Below are 24,906 nucleotides of genomic sequence, written 5' to 3' on the forward strand. Positions count from 1 at the left end.
GTTTTTTATATTTCAAGATTTTTTTTTCATTTTTAGTTCATATGCCGTATTTTTTTAGGAATATTTTCAAAATATTTTTTATTGTTGATCTTTCTTACAAACCACATTTTTGCATGAAACTGGCTGATGGTATCCAAGTAATGTGGCAGTGATGACATTGAACATCTATTGTTACAATACTACAAATCAAAGTTCTAACACACAGATGTTTTCCATTTTCCATTTCCATGCTTGACCTTCCAATTGAAGGTCAAGCATTTCAAGTAATTCTAGTCAATAGCTTTAAAGTGTACTAGGCAAATGTTTAGAATACATTCTGGTTTATAGTTCAAGTCCATGATTTCTTTTGTAACTTGATTTGTTTATTTGCTCTGTGCTTTCATTTCATATTAAAATCAGATATCGAATTTGATGAATTTCAGTTAAAAAAAGAATGGAAAATTAGAGTGTAAATGTTTACAATATTCAAGTAAACACATGCATAGATGCGCAAACACTGAACTGAACGTAAACATCTTGATTCCAAAGATTTATTTTAAAAGTGATTAAGCAGCATTGCCAGCAAACGGTGTGCTGAGTGCAAAAACCAACATGTCCTAGTATAGGTTAGAAGTAAATCTTGCATTGGGTCTGCGCATTACTATTAATTAATCTTTCCAAATATTGCAGTAGGTTAGTGTGAAGCCAAGTTTTAGTTTCACCGCATGTCACCTGCCACATTAGTTACAACATGACAATATAAAGGAAGATAAGGCTAAGCTTTAGAAATTTAACTGATGCCAACCTGCTATTTATCGTAAGCAAAAAGGCACGTTGTCTTAAGATGATGCCTCCTTGGGGTATGTCTCCTCGAGGAGGAAGCTTTCAACTAAAAATACCTGTGTTTGTGTGGGTTTTGTGTTTAGTCTTTCTGCTGGGTAGAAAAGACGTAAAGGTGAGCTGTGGCGTACCTTTTCCCGTGCACGACAGCTCCGGGATCTTTGGATAAAGCCTCCAGCTCCTGTACCTCATCCACCAGCGTCTTGAAAAACACTTTTTTCACCCTGTAACCAGACAACATTGACACACATGCACAATGATGAGATTTTAATTTAGCCCAGATGCTGACTGGGGAAGAAAAAAAAAAAACACAGATTTTTCATGGAAGCCCAAACATAAAAGTGGTGATAGGACAAGATTCAGGAGGAATTTCCTTAAGTGTAGAGATGAGAGAGAGACAGAGGGGAGACTCACACTTTGTAGGCCACGTCGAAGACCAGCGAGGTGATGGGGATGAAGACCAGGCCTGTCCAGAAGACCCCTGAAGAGAACATCATCTCCGCCTGACAGACACACACGCACACAACACAGGTGAGTGTAAGACAATACAGAGCCTAGCAGCCCATCAGATAAGTAGAAGAGCTCTTAGAAGGAAGCAACACCTGATAACAGCCAGCTCTCATCATCCCCTTCACTGGCTCTTAATGAGAAGCATACATGACAAAACAAATAGTCGTGTTGTGGAAACGCCGAGAGTGGTTGGAGCCAAATAAGTGTCCTAATCCGGCGTGACTAAATGATTCCGTGCTTTTGTCTGGACTCACGGAGCCCCATCAGGCCTCCCAGGTGGAGGAAGTACCTGTGAGGGATTGAGGTGTCTCTTTCACCTGAACCCGAGAGGCTTTTTAATGATACGCTCCGTGCAAGCACATCCAGCAAGCCATGGAATTTACAGGTAGACACATCAGCCTCTTGATGAGATTATTGACATATGATCCGTATGAATATGATCTATACTTTAAAATATAAATATGCAGTTATGTACAGACTTTATAGTAGCTTGGTTACACAGATATATCATAGATATGCTGTACACCGTCGGTATACAGACTTTACAGTAGACTAGAGCAGGATGGCAATGTGGCGGCAGTTTGAAAACGGCATGTTGTATCGCTATTTACAATTATGCAAGTGTACGTACTACAAGCAACTAAAAAGTTTATTTCAGATTGTCTTCCATATTTTAGGTCAGAGAGTATAGCTGCAAAGTAACAGAATAGCAAGTGTTGCCCAATTAAAGCAACCTGTTGCTAATGTTTTATTTCTGAAGCACACCTATTAAATCGGCGTGAAGCCACTCATCTACAAAGGTGGACACTATCTAGTGGAAATAATCCAACATTTCAAGACAGAGCTTCTGTGGTATTTTCACTTCAAATCCATAAGTGATTGAGGAGATTCAAGAGGTTTTGTGGGGTTTCTTTGGAGGAGGGGGCTTGACGGGCAATGAAGTAGGGGTCATGTATCTTTCAGCTTTCTGTGCAACACAGTGTTTACTTTGGGCCGCTTGCATTGAAACATTCTGTCATTGCGTGTCAAAGTGCGCAACTCTGCGCTCCTCGCATTGCGATGTGCCACTTGTTCAAACTGCTGGGCGTCCCTCAGCTGTGTGCTTCCTGTAAAGTGCGACACACGAGGGCCCCCAGGATGCATACACACAAACACACACACGTGCACGCAACCCCACGCACACACAGACATCACCATCAGTGTCAAAAGTATCAAAGCGGCACGTTTGGCTCAAATGACCTAATCTGCCGACCATTAGCTGCAAATTGACTTTGATGCGTGACAAAACACGGCGCCTGGAGGAAGCCCCAAATGACAGGAAATCAAAAAAATGTCCCCCGCTCGTGACATATACAGATGAATGGAGCTTTTCAGTGCTGCTCGGCCACACGGCCATGTAACAAGGCGAGGGGACCCAAATTAGGCGGCGAAATTACAGACAAACGGGTGGAAATTTTGCCTGTTTTTCTTGTAAGTTACTTTAATTATTTTCACGTTCATCCAGTCTTTGTCAAACTTTAATGATGCCGTTTAAGCTGTCCGGTGAGTCTTTCGAAAAATAAATCAGGCGTTGATACTTAGCGTTTCAAGTCAGACTATGAAAAGCTTGAAAAACAAATAAATTAGATTAAATCAGCTAATACCAAACTAAGGGGCGGCCAAAGGGGGTTGAAGGTTCATTTTTAGTCTATTTGTGTGTGTGTGTGTGTGTGTGGGGGGGGGGGGGGGGGGGTCGGGGGGGGGGGGGGGGGGCGGGGGCAGGCGGGCTCCATCCAACAGTTTCCAAAAAGGCTTTCTTTTTAGTTGCGTTTGTTCTCATTTATTTGTGTACTGTATATACAGCCGTCTAAAAGTTTGGGGTCACCTAAAGTTTTCATGTTTCCCATGAGCACATTATCTATGCCTTTTTATTGGATCTTTTCTTTTAATTAACAATGACTACACTTTTAATGATTAATGACAGTTCTCGAAAAAAAAAACATTTAGAAATGGCATTATATGTTGACATTATGGTAATATACACAGTACCATATTTTATAGGTTAGAGTCCGAGGGAATGAATAGACACCACATGACAAGTTTACTGAAATGAATCTTAAAAGAATGCAAACAAACCAACAAGAAACATTGCTATTCAGTAAGCCTGAGTGATGGCTCATAACAGGGGCGGCTCTCGAAAGGGGTCTTGTGGGACAGAAGCAGGGCTGTACTTTCAGGACAAACCAATAAATGAACTGACTGGTCTAGAGTGTTTGGAGAAAACATTTGTGCCCAAGCTGTTGCCAAAAAGTTGGGAGCACCGAAAATGCTTATGATCAGAAGGAAGATTAAGACTTGATGCCACCTAAGGGTCCAATTTGAACCTTGCGCAGACAAATGCAAGAACACCGTTCACTTCTTCCATTCATCCATTTTATACACTATTTGTTCTCATCAGTGGTTGCATACAGTATGCATACAATAACTGGACAGGTCACCAGACAATTAACCATCACACTCATGTTCACATCTAAGGAAAATTTAGAAAAGGAGTGCTCAACTGGTTGAAAATCAAGTGGGTTAAAGGAAGTAAGACTATTTCATGAGAATAGAAGCAGTCATCAAAAGGACAACAAAAGTGATACTTGATCAAACCATTCATTACTTCTCCTTATTCAGGGCAGTGGCTTCTACACCGGAGCGTGCTGGCTCAGCTCGTAATTTGCTGCTCGCCAGAAGGAAAGATGACAGGGCTGCTACCCCGAAGGGATATGTTAAGCTGGTGAAGAGGTAAGTGTAGTGTGTAGTATCGGTCAATTTTCATTATCATGCGTTTTGTGCAAACGTGGCAGGAAGCTAAAGTGCTCAAAGAAAATGCAAGCAAGTACAGCAGATGTGGCATTTGGAAAGTTCTTTCATTTTTAAATGTGTTCTTATTCTTTTTCTCTCTAATGGTGCTCTGTCAAATCTGCTATACGTGAAACCGAAATGTATCGTTGGGGACTTTCGCACTCATAATGGCTTCAAGCAGAGTTCAATGGCTTCCGCACCATTCAACTCAACGCCTGCGATGACGTATGGACAGCAAATAATAGTGACATGAAAAAAAGAGTCAAAACAAAGTTTCTGCTCCTTATTTAACACGGCACTGACAGCCACTTCAGCACGGGCCAGCCCCTAAAACAACATCAGTGCAGACAAATCTGCCAATGATGCCACAAAAGCGCTCCAGCGGGGAAAGCAAACAGAGACCTTCTTGCTCAACTCGTCCATCCTCTCTGCATGTTTTAACCAACACGCACGCACGCACATGTGCACACACAAACCTTCAACACGTGAAAGTCAGCAATGTGATTTGGAATGTTTGGACAAGACCGAGGCTGGTTTTGTCCCTCAAACTGTACATTGCAGTCTGTTATTCAATGTCCAGTCGAGCGGCTGAGCGGAATCTGTAACGATGCAGCAGCCACTGAAGCACAAATGTGGAAAAACATCACATAGTCTTGGACAGCAGTCAATACTAGAACAGGAAATGTGTTTGTTTCACACACCCCTGAAAACATACTCGCAACAACAAGGCCCTTGAGAGCATTTCAATTGCAATGCACTTTTGGAATTTTGACAAAAAGTGATTATCTCGTAAAGTTTGATTGGCTCTTATAGCGAGAAAGTAACATGCACTGATCAGACATCAGCACCACTGCATGCTACAAATATTCAATCATCCAAATAGAACATTTAGGCTACTATTTGCCATAAATTCCCGCAATTCCTACCGTTCCACATTTTTGTAACAAATTAAGAGATATTTTAAATATTTATAATGTCCAGTAACATTTATCAAACAATTAAAACCAACTTGAATCTGATCAGCTAATTCAGGACATGTCCGGCACCATCCATGATTTTCTCCAATGTTCCAGTTTTTGCAAAAAATCTCCAACCCAAGACATACCGTAATTTTTGGACTATAAGTCGCACCAGAGTATAAGTTGCACCAGCCATAAAATGCCCAAAAAATTAAAAAAAAACATATATATGTATATAAGTCGCTCCTGAGTATAAGTCGCCCCCCCCACCCAAACTATGAAAAAACCCGCGACTTATAGTCCGAAAATTACGGTAGTTTACATATACAGTACTGTATACCACCTCCTCCAACATTTGACAGCTTTAAATCACTTTGTCCCACTTTCTACATTTCATAATTCAATTTACTACACAGTAAATCAATTGAGCATCAAATTTCAGCATTCACATACAGTTTCTACACAAATTCTATTCTCAAGTGTATCGTTTTTTATCAATGCGTGACAAATGAAGAATGTGTGTGTGTGCGTGTGTTATTGTGATGGATGGATTCTGCACCTGTCCTGTCAAGAGCAAATATATTACGACTGACATCGATGAATGTGTTACCATCACAACACATGGCAAATGAAAAAGGAGAGTTCTGGTGCCCGGGGGCTGTTTTTGCCCATGGCAGTGCTAGACAAAAAGGGGAAAAACATGCGGACGCAGCAAGCAGTCCAGGAAAAGCAGAGAGAGGTGATGGCAGAATTGAACTTGACATCAAGGGTCTTTGTGAAAAATGGTGTGTTTCTGCTTCAGGTCTTAAGGATGTTCTTGTCTGTGATGCAGTTTCGGATTTCATACAAAGAAAGAAAAATGTGCGCTTGTTTGATGATGCACTGGCATCCCTGAGTTGGGGCGCATAAAGGAAAGGAGAGAGGAGGAGTCATCTGTTGTGTAAGGTTACCAGCTTGTCCCAGGACAACATTAGGGTGCTCAGTGGAGTGCCGCAGGGCATGGATGAAAGCATGGAGCAAGGAGAAATAGAGTCAACTCAACACGGACACACACAACTACATGCTAGTGTGTGCGTGTGCGACTATTGCGTCACACGTGCTCAAGACTGTCAGACTCAACACAAGACCAAAACTCTCTCGGGAAATGCAATCGTTAAACACTTAGAGGAAAAAGAGCTAACTTCTGAGCATGGGTCCACTCCAAGCTAACCAACGCAGCAGCATCTACCAGTTCTCAAGTGTTTTTTTATCATTCTTGGCATAAGTCAAATATAAACATGCAAGGAAAATAATATGAAATTTATTGAACGCACCACCTGTCATAAACAACCCACGCCAAAGAAATGTGTGCGTGTAGAGCAACTTCCTGCCGGGATTTTGGTACTTTATGATGATGAGAACTCAGAATGTGCTGGAAAACATCACTTGTCGACACGGTCCGCAGACAGAAGATGCAAAGGCCACGGAAAGAAAACGGTTTCCCCAAAAAAAGAAAAAAAAGAAAACAGTTTCACGGTCGTCTGTTTCCTGCGACACAAGCGCTACTCGCCTCACCTCGCCACCATTTGTTTTGCTACCAGACTGCCTCGCTGTCACAACGTCGCCTGCGGATACTCAGCGACGAGGGAGGCCGGCGTAACACAAACAGCCGCCTAATTGGCCCAATTAAGTCATTATGCAACACAAGCCGGATTCTGACATGCTCCCGGCCTCTGGTTCTTCTTACAAAGGTGCGCTCGCGAGCGTCTGCCGCACAGTCGATTGTGAGGTAACGCAGGTGTGTGGGCGCGTACGCTTACCTCGCCCGACATGTCTGGGGCCAGAGGGATGAGGGGCCACAGGGACGAGTAGATGACGAAGAACACCACCCACAGGCAAATGCTGCCCCAGATGGCAATGTGACTGAACTGCAATCACCAAAATACAGCATCGAATTAAATTTCGATATGTTGCCATGGCTAAATTAGTAATGCTATTTAGACTACTGGAATGCTGGGAGAAAAATATAAACACTAATTAATGAGTATTAGAATGCAGAGGAAAAAAAGCACAAGTTTTGCAAATTTTATCAAGTTGGCATTCTACAAGAAAAATTCTTGAAAATTCTTAATAAACTTGAATGATTGTGACTCTTATGAAAATGCTTTAGTATGTGTAAGATGTGCATAGTTTTACAAGAAACATTTCCAATATGATTCTAAATATCTGTGACGAAGTATCATGACAGGGTGAAAAGAAAGTCTTGATTTTATGAGAAAAAGCAAGAATATTTTGCAAGTAAAGTCGGAAGTTGCAAACAGACAATTTGTGATGTGACATCTCTAATTCATAAATATCAGTTGAACAAGCTGGTAAAATTGTCTGCGAGTACTACAGAAGAGTTTCATACGACTCATATCTACCATGGTCCAAGATGAGGTTTCCAGGCCCGCTTTAAGGCAAACTGTGATGACCACAAACTGCAGGGACACAAATATGACAACAACATGAATGTACATGCTTTGACACTCAAAATGTCCTTGTGGATTCGTCAAATGTTTGTGTGTCTGCTTGATTGTTGCTTACTTACTGTGTAAACCATGTTTCCTAAAAGGAGATAGTCAGGAGTTCTTCCATTGCCAAACACAGTGTCTGGGAGGGGATTGAAAGGAGTTTCAGATAAGAGGTTAGACAACATGGTGAATGAAGTCCGTCATACATGTACAATAACATTTTGGTTTTAATGCCTACCATAAATGGTCAACTGGCTTTTACATTTTTACAAGCAGACAGCTTTTTTCAATGCCTACGTTAATGGTCACCTGGCTTTTACATTTTTAACCGTTTGACATGGGAACACCTTCCAGACACACCTGCGATAGGTGAAAATACACAATACACAGAATAATAATAAAAAAATATTTTTAGTACTACCACACACTCGGGCTCTTTAAAAAAACACACAGTGACTCGTTGACTCACCAGCGAGTGTCTGTGTGTGAGCTGTGGTCAACAGCAGCTGTTGCAATGATGGGTTTATTGTCTTTTGTGTTTTACTATTCCCCTGGCTTTCAAGTAATGGCTGAAAAGTGCATTGGTGATTCTCGCTTTTCTTACGTGAGAGTATTAGAGTAAGTAAAAAATATCAGGACAATAACATGATTGCTTAAAAACATGTGATATGGCGGTCAACACAGTATGGAGGGTGAGTTGGAGTCTATCCCAGCTTCCTTTGAGCGTGAAATGCGCTCTGACTGACATTCACATCAAGAGACATTTTACAGGAGAGTCTTCATGCGTGTTCATGGAATGTGGCAAAACTAAATGATCAATTTGAAGCTGCCCGATAGTCACTTTTTACACTGTCCAGTGTGATTTAGGCGTTTTTCTATTTACATTCATACCTGCATTTAACGTGAAGTCGGGCAACATTTGCTGACATTTGACTTTTGAAGCACATTTTGCAGAAAACTGAGTTTGAACTCTACATTGTATTACTTTTGGAGCATTCCACTGCGTTTGACTCTAAAACAATCCCCTAAAGCCTCATTGAAATGCATTGGAATGAAGAAGTGGTGCTAAAACGATATGGAGTGCGTGTCCCGTTGTGACTGGACGACAGCGCACACATGTTAGCAATTGGCCAACGGACGCATGCAGAAAGCGCTAATTAAGACAAAGTATGCGACGCTGACTGCACTCGCTCCTCGTCGTGAATCTCCGGGAGCTGCTCACCGTGCTGGAAGGCTTTGAGAGGGAACCAGAAGAGAATGACGGAATGGAAGAGGCCGTTCAGACAATGAGCCCAGAAAACCTGCAAATGAAAAAAAAGAAAAAAGAGGGGGGTTGGAGATGGTCGAAAATTCCAACAAGAAAGAAAGAGAGAGGGTGGGATACAAAAGAGTGCGGGGAACTCCTGCCTACCAGGCAACCTCTGACCTGGACCCTTTGTGCTAGCCCAGCGCGAGGCTAAGTGGCGGTTTTGTCGGGGCCCCCACTATCAATAGCCACCCCGCTGACAGACACGTTGTATATCCTCTGTGGGTGCGACTGGGTGGGGGGCAGTGAAGTGAAAGCAGTCTAAAATGTATTCTGGAAGGAAAAAGCGGCATGCAAAGGAGTAGGCTCTGGTTTTTAAACCAACTATTTTTTATACAACACTTACTTTATTTTTAAGGGCTGCAAGTTTGATAAACACTTCTGAAATCTCAGATTTGTGTGTGTGTGTGTGTGTGTGTGTGTGTGTGTGTGTGTGTGTGGTAACTTCTTCGCACCCAGTGTGAAGCCAATTCACAGTGAGGTGTCCTAGCACCAAGTTGTTACTGACTGATTCATTGACTGATATAAGTTTAACTTCATTTCATTACGACTCTGCATTTTTGGGTGTCAAGTAAGCTTAAGCCTTAAGTAAACAGAGTTTGCTCTTGAACACACACGCACGCACGTTTGTTCAAGGTATATGCAGACATAGGATGAGTCTTGCACATCGAGCCTAAAACCAACTTGCTCCGTATATACATTCCACACAGCCGGTGCCAAGTAAAACACAAATGGGCGATGTAGCGCGAAATTACTGTGAAATATATTCTACGCCCGCCTTTGGACGTCCGTGTTGTTGTTACAAAGACATTAACACCGATACTTCAAAAATAAATTGTACTGGCCTCTTTTCAGTGAGTGGATTTTAAACACAGTTTTTGACGGATTCAGCAATCTGTCTGTAAAGCTTCATGCGGGACAAGTTGTCACCCTTTGGCGGATTTTCACAGGTTTGAATGGCAGCACTTTAAATAGAACTGGGCTGAATCGTAGGCCGTTGCGTCTGCATGTTGGCCTCAGTGGCCCGACCTCTCACCTTTCCTATCCTATAGCTTACCAAAGTCCAATTGCGCTCACAGACACACCCTCCAACCTCCCACCCCACCGAGGATTACCTCACTATCTCGCTGTGTCCACTGAAGGCAATACACCCCTTCTTGCTGGTTAGATGCTGCCCAAATTAGCCTTCATCCTACAAGCAAGCACAATTATGCTAATCCTGCTCACAAGGCTCCTCCGCAAAGGATGACTGCTAATGAAATTATTGAATGCCCATGTTTGTTTATCACAGTAGGATCTGTGTTGCATAGATGTTGTCTTTGTAGCTCTCCTAATTGCTGACACAAAAAATAGTCAAAGAGTCCGGTAATTAATATTGAGTCAAATATCGAGTGGACTGTTGAACAGGCGAGGTGGGAAGGGAGGGGCAAACTGGCACAGCGCTGTAAACACCCTGGCCACATAAAGAGAGGTTTATGTGGGTGACCTAAGTGTTAGGTATATGTTGTTAAAAGGTGACACCTTCACATTCTGCCACCCTGGCTCACTTCCTCCTCTCACCCCAAGACAAACAGCTTTGAATCACAATCTATAAAATATGTTTGTTTGGACTCGAGAAAAAATCATAGTAGATAACTTTATTTCAAACTGACACTCACCAAAGAGTGTTCAACTGGGATTTCCAAATATAACCAGTCTGTTTTCATTGAGGACTACAGAAATTGGACAATATGTAGTGCTTAAAGGTTGAAGTGCTGAGAATTAAGCGGAATTCAAACCTAAGAAGGTCTACATGATTAATCAATCAATCAATCATTAAAATTGATTAGATTGATGATTTGACTAGATTGCCCCAAAACATAGGCCAACAGTTTTGATCTGCAATGGCTAGAGAGATATTTCACTGGCTTAGACATACGTACTAAGGAATATAGTATGTCATTGCTTAGTAATCTAATATAGCAGATGCATTGTGACCTCATGCAGGAGGCATTTGTTGTTGCCCTTCAGGTTGGATCTCAATCATCAATAGGTCAACAGAACAAAAAGTCTAAATGAATGAAATATATTGAGTTTACCCATTAAGTTTATAGTACATTTTAAGTTTATTCGGAAATCTCATCCGAAAGCCTGATACTCCATATGTTTTGTGAGAAAACTACAAAACACAAATCACGTTCCGCTTCATGCATACGTTTTGACCAATTGATTGTAGAACTGAGTGCAAACCTGAACAAATGGTTGCATGCTTCAACAAATTGCACAATTCTCTATGGCAAACGGCATCGTGCTACATCCTTTAAATACGTCTGGTTCTTTCTCCCCCACCCCGGCCCAACCACCCGTCCGACCTTGCCCGCCCGTGACCCCCATGGCCAATCGGTCTTTATTTCACCTCCACGCCACACTAACCAGGTCACCACGCCTGTGAGGAGCTTACAGGAGCCCACTGTGGCTAAAGGAGGAGACGTCTTTATTGCTATCTTAACAAGAGGGCCCCCACCCTGTCCCGATCCCCCCTAACGCTACCCCGCCTGGCTAATCATACAGGACAGGACACCAGCCCAGGGCAAACCTGCAGCTTGTGAAACAGCAAGTCGTACTTGTGCAAAAGTAGTTTACCTTGGTGTTGAATCCCATTGCATTCTGGGAGGTTTTGTACAGCTCTGGGTACTTCAGCATGTTTTCTTTCCGACAGGAGCGCTCAAATATTCCCAGAGTGAGCGGAGGCAGGGCAGTGAAGATCTGGACAACAAATGAAAACACGTGGACAGGAAAAGAAAAACAAAATATCAGGACTGCAGCAGACACAAACTTATTATGCATATACATATTTTTAAATGTATTTATTGATGAAAAACATGTAACTTTACCTTTAGTCAGTTTTAAATACATACACCTTTTAATGTGTTCATTATTCAATGGAAAATAGGTCCCTCTAAGTGTGTTGTTTGGGTCATTTTCATCTCAGTTTTGGATAAAAAGAATAAAGTAACAATCTTTAAGAATGCATGCTTTTAGACAAGGATGATATTCAAACCTTTCTCGTTGCTACATACTACTGCATCTTCATAGCGTAAAGTAAATTTCTATTGAGCTTTCTAGTGGAATTGTCTTCATTCTTTCATCTTTCTGGCCCACTATATTTGTTTTGAACCACTGAGGATAAGTGACATTGCTGTAGAACGTCTCAGGTTTCCTCACTTTGGATGCTTCACATCTGCTCGCATGCAAAAGCCATCCCTTGAACTAGCAGCTATTTCAGCCTGGCTAAAAGTGCAATGATTTAGCAATGCTGCAATGCTGAGATGATGTGGAGAAGGAGTTTAGAGGTGGCGGCTTGAGTGGGTCACTTAGTGTGACTTCCCATTGGGCCCATCAGGAGTGGGAGTCTGCAGGGGCATCGATCTGCACGACATGCTCCACCGCGCTCCTTTCTTATTCTGGGGGGGTATATCTCCGTTGAGGGGTGGATTCAGACCAGTGCCTCCGACAGACTCCCACGGAGCCACAGGAATTTATGCTGCACCCACCAGTCTGACCAAGGAGGTGGTTTATTGGGAAATGAACGTGAGGGGCAGGGCTGCAAGAAGATCTACTTCAGATGGACATTTTTACTTCAGCAAAGTCGTGACAGATATGAAATATGACTTCATTAGGAGTGGCCTCACAACAGAGCCCTGCGGGATTCCCCTTCCGTTGCCTTTTTTTAATATCACGCAAGCATAGCTGCGCAGGCTAACAACACTTCCGGGGGGCAAGCCAAACTGTTTTTCTTTCGCATTCAGTGCATACTTTCGCCCACGGGGGAAAGTTGGGCTTTGACAGAGTCACTAATACACTGGAGTGTTTTCAGGATGCTAGTGACATAATACCACGAAGAAGAGATGCTTTCAACTGCAGCTCTTTTGGCAGTGTTAAGGTCTGTAGACTAAAACACTCACCACGTTGTACAAGCCGATACACCAGCGTTCAAACAGAATCTGACCCGAGAAGCCATTGACAAATGCAAACCAGATCTGCAGGAGGAAGAAAATAAATAAATCACGAGATAAGTGAAAGAGCAGAAGACGAAAAAGCAAAATGGCATCATTAGAGTTCCAGTGCAAAAATATTTACTCTTCCTTTTTTTCTTTCTAGTATTTCGATCTTAATTATTACGTAAACCAACTACAGCGAAGAAGTTCATCAGCACTATTAAATAAAGAAACTTTATTGTACATTTTTTCCATAAAATGAAAATGTATCACATCATAAAATATGTCTTAACTATACAGTCTGTGTTTTAAGTCACATTTGAGCAACTTAACCCTCACACAAGTGCAAAAATAACCTTTTTAAAGCATGTACCTCATGTACCTTGTATGTTTATCGTGTACTGTGTCTCGTCACCGTGGGATGGAGGAAACGGAATTTCGGTTTCTTTGTGTGTCTTGACATATGAAGGGATTGACAATAAAGCTGACTTTGACGTGTAAAATATATATTTTACATGTGTAAAATGCATCAACATCATTATCAAGCTGTCTGGGGAACATCAGGGCTGCAGCCTTAAGCAAGCACTTCCTCGCTTCATTGGACTTCATTATGAAGGCATGAGCTGTCACAAACTGCGACTATTTGAGGGTCTTACCCGCCCTAGTCTCCCACCCGTTGGTAATATGCCACTGGCTCCTCCCTTTAAATTGTGAAAGAGCATATATGCGACCCAACCCCCAATTTTAAGGCTCAATGGCATGCACGTAAAGACCTGCACCAATTTTATGTGCATGTGTGTGCCCCCTCACGACCACGCCCACAGCCTCCCTTCCATCAGGTGCATCCTACCATGATCTTGTTGCTTTTGTATGCGGGGGCCCTGTTTTCACACTCGTATGGGATGCACACTAAACATATGCCAAGCTATACAACCACAAGGAGTTGGGGGAATTTTGTTTTGGGTTAGTGTTACAGTGAAACTCTGTCTGTCAAGGGGGATACATTCCAGACCCATCTGTGCATATGATTATTACCTCTCCTACAAGCCTCAAATAAAGTTAAACTTATTTAAATACATCTCTAAACTGTATTAAATGTAGATGTACAGTTGTGATTTTTAATGAATTGATTTGTCCATTTTTTTTTTATTAGTCCATGACAGGGAAAAGATAAATTGTCCATTTCTATTATTGAATTCAAAACAAGACATTATTTCAACTTGATAGCGCAGAAAATGCAGATACGTACATTGATTGTGATTGAGATAGTAGTTTTGTTTGAGACGTGAGCAAATATTAAGCACGTGTTTGCAAATGTCATATTTCTATTAAAACCAAAAATATTTAGTCTGTCTGTGGAGGACTACAGGCATCTGAAAATATTTACTGTTGAGAGTTTCAACTGCCAAGGATTTGAACAATTTTAAGTGAAACAAAGTCTCTATGATGAATCAATTCTCAAAATAGATTTTGATTAAATTAATTATAGATTATTTGTCAATTAATTATTGTTGCCCCTCAACTTTAAAGTATTTGTGGACAGGTATGCTGTTAATTTGTCCATTCGGTTAGTTTAGAGTAGAACTGACAAGAATATTACACACTGAACTGTATATTCAACCATAATGTACAAGTCAACTAATTTATTTATTTTAGCGCTCACTGTTTCCTTGACTTGTTATAGAAGGAAAAAGTACATTGCTGTACCATTCATTCTGAAAATAAAGTGTGTACATGAAGCCCCCAAGAGCCAGGAGGCAGGCAGGCTGCCCGAAGCAATGGTAACGAGGAGAAACTAGCAAGCAGGTCAAACTGCTGAATTAATTACAGCTCTGCTCAATGTGAGGCGAGAGCCTATTTATTGTTGTGCAAGGTAAAAAAAGGCTTCCATTCACAGCAAGCAGTAACTGCTTCTTATGTGAGTGTTTTGGCCTGGTCCTCGGGGTCCCCACTACGTCCCCTCTGCCTGTCTCTCTTGAGGGACAGATGCATTGATTTGCTCATTAAGGGGAAGACCCTGGCAGGATTTCTCATTCCCTTTTCTTCTCGTCATTGAGGGCCACTCAGCGGAGGGGTGTGGCTGGCCTCTCTCCTCCAGTGCACATCTTGAAAAACAGCCATGCAGGCGATTAGAAGACTCTTTGCATATTCAGCAGCAGGATGAAAAATCATTGATTGCGCAGCTCCGGAGGCCACGTTGAGAAGTGTCTGGAAGGGGTTTGACATTTGTCCTTTACAATGTGGGCCCTGATACTCTTAAGCTGACTACTGCAGAATTCCTAATAGAATTCATGCACAAAGGCGCCATTGAGGACATGAAGAAGTAGCTGATAAATATGCCGCAAATATGTGGCGTCGCGAGCGACCGGCGGCGTTTTGCAATGCGGAGCACGGCCTTGTGAATACGCTGTCATGTAATGGGCTCATAAATGCCGCTTGTCCATCAGCGAGTTCTGTGGCACCGTGGCCAAGTGTCAATCAAACTTGAGTGGTCTACAGGATTGGCTATTAGATGACGTTGCCATGGTTTCCTTTTGGAGGAGGCTCTTAGCTTGAATGTGACTGAATACAGGCCTCTTTTCAGTGCATTTCTTTAGTTAACTGTGTCGTTTGGGATGAAAGTGGGAATTCTAGTTGAGGAATCACATTAACTAAAATATGTGCATGATTACAGCCAGGAAAAGTGCCATGAATTGATGGAAACAGAACTGAGTGGAAACAGATTGGAAACACTACAACAGTAACAAATAGGTCGGATTTCATATTGTCCTATCCAATAAGTCACCAGCTGCGCCATCCGTTTCAAACAAATTAACGCCTAATAAAAGAGGCACCTCAAAGTTCATCTTGCATTATTTGGAAAAAGCCTCTTGAATGTGATTGAAAGTCAGCACTGTGTTAATTGTCTTCAGCAATATATAAAAAATCTAACAAATATACTACTTATTCCAGTTGGTAGATGCAATTGAGCTCTATTGCGAAGCAAATCAGCAGCACCTACTGGGGCGGGTAAACAGTCTTTTAGTGTGTGGAGTCGGACTCCATTTATTGTTGTCATTTCCTTTGATTTTCCCCGTAATGATTCATTTTAACACTCGGTGTAAATTGTAATATCATTTAACAATAACTCATGAATCAGTGTGAACAGAACAGCCTCCACCAATTTCATTGTTCGATGAAGTTTAGATAAGTATTTCCTATTTCGTTTTATTCTTCCTTTGCTATTTTTTAACAACCTGCTATCTGGTGCCTCTGGGGATCATAAAGGATTACCTTAAACACCATCGTATCAGATACCGGAGTAGACACTAAATAGGAACCGAGCACTGAGTATAAATCTTGAAACGAACCAAAGATGTGACGAGATAAAAGAAAAAAAGTGGCTTAAGTAGTATGCCATAATGCTTCCAATATAAGGTTTAAAAAAATCCCATCACATTTTTGAGTTTTCCAAGTTGTGATGTGGCTGGGAGCGAGAGAAGCACATGCCAGGACAAAGCTAAACCTATTAGTGTGACTAAATAGGAACCGAGCACTGAGTATAAATCTTGAAACGAACCAAAGATGTGACGAGATAAAAGAAAAAAAGTGGCTTAAGTAGTATGCCATAATGCTTCCAATATAAAGTTTAAAAAAATCCCATCACATTTTTGAGTTTTCCAAGTTGTGATGTGGCTGGGAGCGAGAGAAGCACATGCCAGGACAAAGCTAAACCTATTAGTGTGACAAACTAGTGCTCGTGTGTTAGATTTCAAGGTCTGACAAAGTCTCCTATTATTTGCTTGAAATCCCCGAAGAAGTAACGCACGCCGAGTGGAGCGTGAAGTTCATTTCCACAGTGAGTGAAAAAAGCAGCGCGAGGACAGCGACGCAGGCGCCACAGACACCAATTGCCTACAACGTGGTTTTGAAAAGAGAAGAGATGCGATCCCACACCAGAGAGAACACGTAAAAAAGTCGAGAGGAATTTCTGACCACGATTTGATTGTGGTCTGAGGTCTCTCGGAGTGTTGTGGTTCATTTACAACGGCAGGCCAACTGTAAAAGGAGAAAGCCATACAAGGGGGACCAGTGGATGTTTGAAACACATCGCAAGTTGTGGCTTGAGAATACATTCAGAGCATATGCGAAAACATCTACCCGGATTAGATATGATTAAAAGATGGAATGCAAATTTGTGGCGCAAAACAAATATTTAAAAAAAAAATACTGTTACTTATGATAACTGTTAACAAGTGGCTTCTAAGACCACCGTGTAATGCTAAAATAAAAAGTTTCAAAACAATTTTCATTAGGGCTAAACAATAATACAAAAATAATCTGTTTGCTATTTTTGTCTCCTGATTTTTGTGATTGAGATTCAATAAGTAAGGATTTTTTCCAAAATCCTCTTACAATGTGTTCTTGTGACAAACACAAGCAACATTATTACAATAAACAACATCAGATTTATTATACAGGCATGTAAATGTTTGTAGGTTGTGCTTCCGTTAAAAGAAAGCCAAATGAATTGATGTGATGGTTTATCTAATAGCTTCAATTAGAGTTTTGAACTCTTGAGCATTGACAATGACAACTTAACAAAATTTGGCACAAACACAAATCAATAAGTCACAAATTAACAGTACTGCAAACAAAACATCACTTTAAGTTTTCATTATTTCTGAAAAAAATACTTAATGTGAATTTTTTATTTAATTGATTGCGCTACCGTTGCGTGATATTTTTAAAAAATGTAAAATTAGCATGGCCCTCGGAAGACTTTTACCACTTGGCAAGAGGGGCAGATCAAAACATAACAGCGCCATGGCTGATAGTCTGCCTTTAAGCTATCTCCATTCTGGCTTGTGGCTTTGAACTCATAATCAGTGTGAGGTCTGCTGTGTGTCACAAGCCATCCGCGACATTCCCATTCATCTTTTGTGATATGAAGAAAACGAGAAAGCTGAACAATGCTAACTTGGCAAACCTTCAAGGTGGTCCAGGCAAGAAAAAATAAATAAAAGAACAGGCTTTATACTGTCTCTGCAACCTACTGTAAATTTTCCATGTATTTTTCCTCTCATGCCAGGTGGAATTCAAAAAAATGTTCATGCAGAAAGATTTAAATTTCATGATCTGTATTGGACAAGCATCTTTTAGGACGCTTTCATTTGTTGCTTGTTTTCTGTCCGGCTGTGTCGAAACTGGCCGCTTGTGAGGCTCCTGAGTTTACATGTCATCGGGTTGTGTGGTTAACAACTTCTTCTGATAGGGTTTACAGTAAGGCTGGGAGACACAGCCTTAAAATGAAATCTCAGTCAATCATCACTGCATCCTGCTTAGTGACTAGTTTCGAATTTTTTTGATGGCATTAGACAACATGTATGTTATCATAGGCTACTTACCTCTATGATGTAAAGGACAATGTTTTTGTAGAAGCAGTAGAGGATACATTTGGCTACACGATTGTAATTCCAAGCTCCATGGACCAGCAGAAGATTTTTCAAGTATTTGAACTGCGTGGGAGGGGGAGAAAAAAAAAAAAAAGGTGTTTGTGTACAGTACATACAGCGTTGGTTGGTTCTTAACATAATGGATGTCACGAAGGCTTCAACAAGAATGAATGAGTGTTTGGATGTAGGAAAAAAACATCAAGATTTCCCTTAGTTGGAAGATGGGAGAATAATAGCTGTCAAAAAAAAAAAAAAAAAAACAACAAAAAAACACTGTGCGGGTATTTGCAAGTTCAGCGTAGCCGGTAGATGACTTTGGAATGATCCTGTTCTCAGCACGCCTGTGGTGAGTGTAAAATTACAGTGTAATTTCTGGCTGATAAGTGTGATTACACTGGAACACCGCTCAGCGGCTAGCCTGAAACTAATTATAACGTTTACATTGCGTCCTTTTGCTGTCTGAAATGAAAGAAGAATTAAATTACCAAACAGTTCAACCTAAAAAGGTTCCGACTCGTTTGATGAGGCAGGATATCACTTAAGTTTGCACGCACGCTGCACATTTGCCACGTTGTCGCGTCATATTTCTCACGCTTGCCACTGATTAGGGGAGCACCGGTGTCACAATCCTTGGCTTCGAAGGAGACATGTCCATATGCAAATCAAATAATGCCACAATTCTTCATGCACCCAGTGACTCATATGATTGTTTACGCAGTATAAATGCAAAATTGCTTGTCCACTTGCTTGTTGGTATTGAGAAAAGCGTTGCTCACCTTGAAGAATATTATTATATTGCTGCCGACTATTAACGCTCACATACTTTTGCAGTGTAAAATATTTGCCGAGTGGTTCTCTTGTGAAGTACTACAGTCATACATAATGTACTGTAATACTATATCGCTTACATAAATTACACAGTTAAATTAAACTGTCAGGAAGCCTGAGCGCAGATTTCTTTTCTCTCAGTTCATCAAACCTGCTCAACCGCACAGCAGCACAATTTAGAGTCTTCCTAAGAAGCATGGTTTTATATGCGGGACGAGGAAGTCAAACTACTTGGGAAAACAGTCTGTAAACCTCAGACAGGAAGGCCAGATTCAAACCCCAAACCTTCAAATTGTGAGGCACACATGCTAACCACTTGTTCAATTTTTTTGTGTACCTAACAGACAGTTGACTTATGACATCCATTGATATAACATGAAAATAATCATCTATGACAGTTTGACCAAAGCGTGCTTTATTTAGATTTTGAACAGCTTCCCAGGTTGGATTTCACTTTTCCAGTCAGCCAATTACAGCTAACATAGGGCAGTGCCAATATCGAGAAAACATCAGCGCAAAAAAAGACTCTGGAAGTGTAATTTAATTTGCAATGTGGATTATAAGAGGCCACCTGTCTTTGACACACATAAACCTTGGACATGTAATGCGGACTGAAGTGGGGAACAAACTCAAGCCTCTTGAATAGTAATTGGCTACTCAAGGACAGAGCGCGCACTGTGTTGTACGCAACTATCGCTTTCCCATGCGCTGTGGCGGCAAGAGAAAAATGTTGAATTGAATGACGTTCTGCATGTAAACAAGGGGAGTGTTTTTGTTGCTCTCAGGTTTCGTATGTTGACAGACAACCTTACATGAGAAGTACAGCATTGTGTTTACATTGTGAATTTTGCCGGAGTCTCTTTGTGACGTTTGGATGCTTGTTTTACAGGTGTTACCACTTCACTGTTACTAACACAGACAACACACTTGACAGTTGCAAATGTTGATAAGGTTTATGATATTTGTGAGAATTTGAAGGTGAAATGGCTTTGAGGTTTTATTTATTTTTAAAATTGCTCAAACGTCATTAAAAAGAGTACATTTTAGGGAAAATTTCAATGTGGTCGAAAAAAACAATAATCAAAACCCCAAAATCAAACCCCCTTGAAATCATGAAATGGGTTGATGTAGACACATGTAAAGTGGCCACCAGCACTATAATAGAGTTACAGTCAAAGAGTTCAACGCAAATGTATGTATGTCAACAATATTTGGAATGATATTGAATATTTGAGGAAAAACAAAAATCTGAACTTCATAAAAAAAAAAAAAAAAAAAAAAAGATGGGAGAATACCCTCCTATCCATTTCATTTTGAGCGGCACCGGCAACTGGCGAGCTCACCTGAGCAATGGAGTAGTCAGAAGAATTGGCGGCCTGCAGGCCCTCATTGCCCGAAATTCCCACGCCTACGTGTGCCGTCTGAATCATCCCGACGTCGTTGGCGCCGTCGCCGATGGCCAGCGTGATCACCTTTACCTGCTTTTTCACCATCTCCACCACCTCTGACTTCTGCAGAGGAGACACTCTGAAAATCAAGGACACACATGCTATTAATTTATTATACATAAATTGCATACAGCACCACCCAGAACTTTAGTCTTTTGATTTGGAGCAAAAGAAGAACTTATGGATTTTAGGTCTGTAATACAGTACGAGGTCAAAAGTCAAACTATTTTGACTAAATAGACTAATACACCAAACTGACAACTCCTGATTTTCTCCATTTTTTTGTCCTTGGATGACTTTGTCAGACTGATTAAGCAGTCTGTTCTTGTTTTCCTGCACTTGCCATTTAACTATCGCAATGTTGTTCTTTGAAGGATTGCTTACCTTTAAGTGTTTATTGTCCTGCTAGAATATTTACATCTTATTGCGGCAAGTATGTTGTGGTAGAATTGCAGGATTCTGCCATGAGTGAAAGGCCTTCATGATTTCCCACCAAAAGTCGCCATTAGTCCCCAAATGCTTGTAAATATGATGTGGCCCTTTAGAAGTTTTTATGTTTCATATTCCAGCATGGTGTCTAAAACTGTGGCGGGCTCGTAACGGGCCCGGGGTGACCTCCTCTGTTGCTCTCCCCGAGCCTGATTGTTAAACATGCAGCTGTACAACCTCCATCTATTTCCTCATGGATGTTTTTTACTGTGCCCCAAGGAGATTTAAACACTGTACAAGTTTTTATGCATTCATCTCTTCTCCAAGCATTTTTTTCTGTGACCATATTCGTGTTACTTTGTGGATTCTTTTGAGTAACGGCGCCAAAATGTCGGCTCTTGGAGATACAGATGTTTACATTTATATAGCACTCAGTTTCCGAAGGGTTTTCCGACCATCAATATCAAATAGTCCATATTAAATGTAGTTTCTGGGGTGTTGTCAAATGGACCTGAGGTTGAAAAATATGTTCAATCTGTTGTTATGCAGGATGGATGCGAGACTTCAGCTAATCAAAAGATTAGCTCTTGGTGTATGCTTGGTTTTTCCATTCTCCTTTTCCAATTAAGGACCCTCATGGTCACACAGAGCGTCTGCATTGGATTCAACCTTGGGGTACCTCATGAGGGCTCGGTTTAGTGAACATCAAAAGACCAGAATTTTGCTTCTTCTTAAGTTTGGGGCTTTTTATGACACTTATTCACAACAAGGAACAGCCTCAACCCAGACTGTTAGGAGAAAAATGGATTTACTATACATTTATTTGGGGATGTGTCTGCTGCATGCACCATATGCATGGATCAGCACAAAAGGCGTGTTTGGCATCTTAAAATGAAATAAAAACACAAAGCTTTAACTATCTGTATTCTGTCATTTATCTTCTTGATCAAATGTGACATGCTTCGGTCAAAGTACACTAAGACACCTGTGTGTATGATGTCCACAGTTGGACCTGGAACAGATTGTTTCAATTGATTATTTCCCATGGGAGGAATTGTTTCAAAATGTGAACAAAAAGAAGGTCAACCAACATCCTGGAACTGGATTATTTCACTATCAGTATAAGACTCCGTGAAATTATTGTTGCAAGTGGCTCGATTTGGGACAGCCCATCATGTTAACGACACATAAAATGTTTTTATGATCTCAGTGCAAATTCACCATTGGGCCATTTGAAGTTGCCGTCACAAAGGATTTCCTTATGCAATTTTGTGAAATCCATGATACTTGTACTGAAGAGGCCTCGTGAAGGCAAAGAGATGTATAAAACACAGATATTACATGCAATGTCAATGTAAAAGTTTGATTAAGCTCCGAAAACACGCTTTTGACTTCAGGCCATAGAATGTAGGTTCATGGGGCTTGACAGCTAAAGTACTTCCTGTTATTTATATGACTGGGCCAGGTCAACTGTGCACCTCTATAATATTGCAAGTTGACATCCTGAATTTACCCTGTATGAAACCTTCATGCCCGTGCTGTAAAATCAGGTGAAAACACATACGTAGAAATGTATCTTCAATCGAGGCCTATATACTTTTTAAATTAACTTACTGGTAATTATATTAAATTTGGTTGCAATGCAAGCTCCAGCAAGAGTTGGAAGTGGCATGTTGCAGTTCTGCACTTTTCAGAGTATCACAATTTTCATTTTTGATTCTGGATAATAATCCATGGTTAGGGTCAAACGTATGTCAAAAACCTTGTTTTACAAAAGTGTGATGTCCATGCGCTACGTGTAGGCACCTTAATTAAAAGTCAGTTTCATCTATTTGCCTTTTGTTTTCCATTTGAAAATGTTCACAATTTTTGTTGTTGATTTTCGTAATCTTCAATTTGGTATATAATTGTTATTTTTATTTACATTACTATTATTATCATTTATTAATTATTAATTGATTATTAAATATTTAATTTAACATATTGTAATATTACCAACGTTCGGATGAATAAGAGCCATTTGTATTCCAGTTATACTGTAATATGTCCAATGGTGTCCATTTGTATTCCAGTCTTTGCCTTCACACTTTCCCTGGTTGCCATCTGTGGCGGAATCATGAAAAGCCAAAGAAAACGCAGTGTGAACTCATTCTACCTGCAACAGATGACGGCCTTGCAGGACAAGGCGAGGTCCAGGAAGTACTGTCGCACTCCGAAGGTGAGCGCATATTTGAGCGTCTTCCCATCAATGATAAGAGCAAAGTCATTTTCCTTGTAGAGGGCATCTCCCAGAATTCCGCAGTGGTGGCTGAGGGTCTCCCTTGTTCTCTGCCAGAGAGGAAAACATTGGATGGGCTTCATGATTACAGCAGTCCGCAGTCCGTATTATTTCTAGCTGGATGGATTCTCAATTATCCTCTTTTAATTGTTTGTTTAATGGCTTTCGCCCGGTAAATCACATTGGTATGAAGTGCCTGTTTCATTTTCAGACAAATGTTAATAACAACACAAACCAGTAACAGCAATTGCTAGCAGATGCCAGGGAACTGTAATATTATTATAAGCGTGTCATTCCTAATCCTGGCTACATTATAACCCCTCTAGATAAAAGGGTTTTCTGGTTTATCTGGCCCATTGCCCCGTGTAGATGGAGAAAAGAAACACATGTACAAATACAATGTGATTAATAAAATGCTCAGATCAAACAGAGGAACATGAGTGATTACAATCTTTTTTTAGTCTTAGCCACATTTCAAAGTTTACCCAAAGACACAATTTTGGGATAAGAGGGTACAACATTGTTTCCGTCGATTCTAATGTTTTCTGTAACTTGCAATTCAAAGGGATGAAAAGCAGAGAAAATTAGATGATGGATGAGCGAACACCGTAGAACTCCAACTGCGTAAGCCCATGCTGTAATTTATAATACCGCAAATATTTAGTCAAACAACACAAAAGACCTCCACTATGCTATGTTTTATTCAAGTATCATTCTTTACTATGCCAGCAGGCGACGTTTGATTTGTTTATTAGTAAGTGATTACTTTTTTCAAGGCATAATTGCCACACTAACTGCATACGCAGTATCAAGAGCAATGATGATGAGCGATGGCGAACGCCGGGGAAACTAAAGGATTTACTGTCCCGACTGGAAGCATATGGAGTGAAGAGCAAAGCATTGTGAGATCTCTGTCTTCCACCATCTTCCTCCCAGATGGTGAACTACTTAGGAAATTTCGTGAGAGTTGCACCTACAAGGTTGAACACAATCCATTTAGGATTTTGACGGAATTTTACCCAGAGGAAATAATAGAAATAGAAACAATGTGTGGTCCCCATCATTAAACCATGATTAACCGTAAAGAGGAATGCTTTAAGGAACGTGAACATAACTACTGTGGATAATAAAACAGTGAATGGTTATTTGGCAAAATTTCACTTAAATCTATGGGCGGAAACATTTATTTGAAGAGATTATTTTGTATCATGGGCACTGACCTCATGTCATCCCAAAAATGCTAATATTTTAAAATTGTATTGCATTAAGTAGCTATTGAGCTGTTTGCGATTGATTCTGATGAAGACCCCAAAGGCACTTTATAGTGACTCCAAAAGAGCAAAACTAAAAACTGTTCAATAAGTCACTTATTGTTCAGTGGAAACTGAAACTTTCTGCAAAATCTCAGAAAGGTTCAGAGTTAAGATGTTCAAATATGTATGTGCAGCATTTATCCTTCAGAGACTTGTTCATCCTTGATTCTCACTGAACTACCCGTTTCACAAGGTTTGAGCTTGCCATGTGGGCTTTTATGACCCTTTAACAGTCTTTCTTTTTTTTCCCCTCAACTCAGGTCTTGCGGGATTTGCAAAATTA

At 40.7% G+C, this 24,906-nt stretch overlaps 1 protein-coding gene and 1 long non-coding RNA gene across 5 annotated transcripts in view; one reads left to right on the forward strand and one right to left on the reverse strand.

The window, feature by feature from the left end:
- The window catches only part of atp8a1 (ATPase phospholipid transporting 8A1), a 76,898-nt gene that overhangs the window by 6,208 nt on the left and 45,784 nt on the right, over positions 1-24,906 (reverse strand). For all 4 annotated transcript variants that reach the window (XM_061278036.1, XM_061278049.1, XM_061278042.1 and 1 more), the window contains 11 exons: positions 23,188-23,360; positions 20,499-20,682; positions 18,280-18,390; positions 12,860-12,934; positions 11,538-11,660; positions 8,832-8,910; positions 7,687-7,748; positions 7,520-7,576; positions 6,917-7,024; positions 1,234-1,322; positions 951-1,043 (listed from right to left, as the gene is read on the reverse strand). In XM_061278036.1, coding sequence (XP_061134020.1) covers positions 951-1,043; positions 1,234-1,322; positions 6,917-7,024; positions 7,520-7,576; positions 7,687-7,748; positions 8,832-8,910; positions 11,538-11,660; positions 12,860-12,934; positions 18,280-18,390; positions 20,499-20,682; positions 23,188-23,360 — 1,154 coding nt within the window. The remainder of the gene's footprint in view (positions 1-950; positions 1,044-1,233; positions 1,323-6,916; positions 7,025-7,519; positions 7,577-7,686; positions 7,749-8,831; positions 8,911-11,537; positions 11,661-12,859; positions 12,935-18,279; positions 18,391-20,498; positions 20,683-23,187; positions 23,361-24,906) is intronic.
- LOC133153854 (uncharacterized) lies at positions 2,693-23,238 on the forward strand. Its single transcript, XR_009714400.1, has 3 exons — positions 2,693-2,799; positions 3,988-4,098; positions 23,105-23,238. It is a non-coding gene; the product is annotated as an uncharacterized LOC133153854 (long non-coding RNA).

This window comes from Syngnathus typhle, linkage group LG1, assembly GCF_033458585.1.
Source record: "Syngnathus typhle isolate RoL2023-S1 ecotype Sweden linkage group LG1, RoL_Styp_1.0, whole genome shotgun sequence".
Lineage (NCBI taxonomy): Eukaryota > Metazoa > Chordata > Actinopteri > Syngnathiformes > Syngnathidae > Syngnathus > Syngnathus typhle.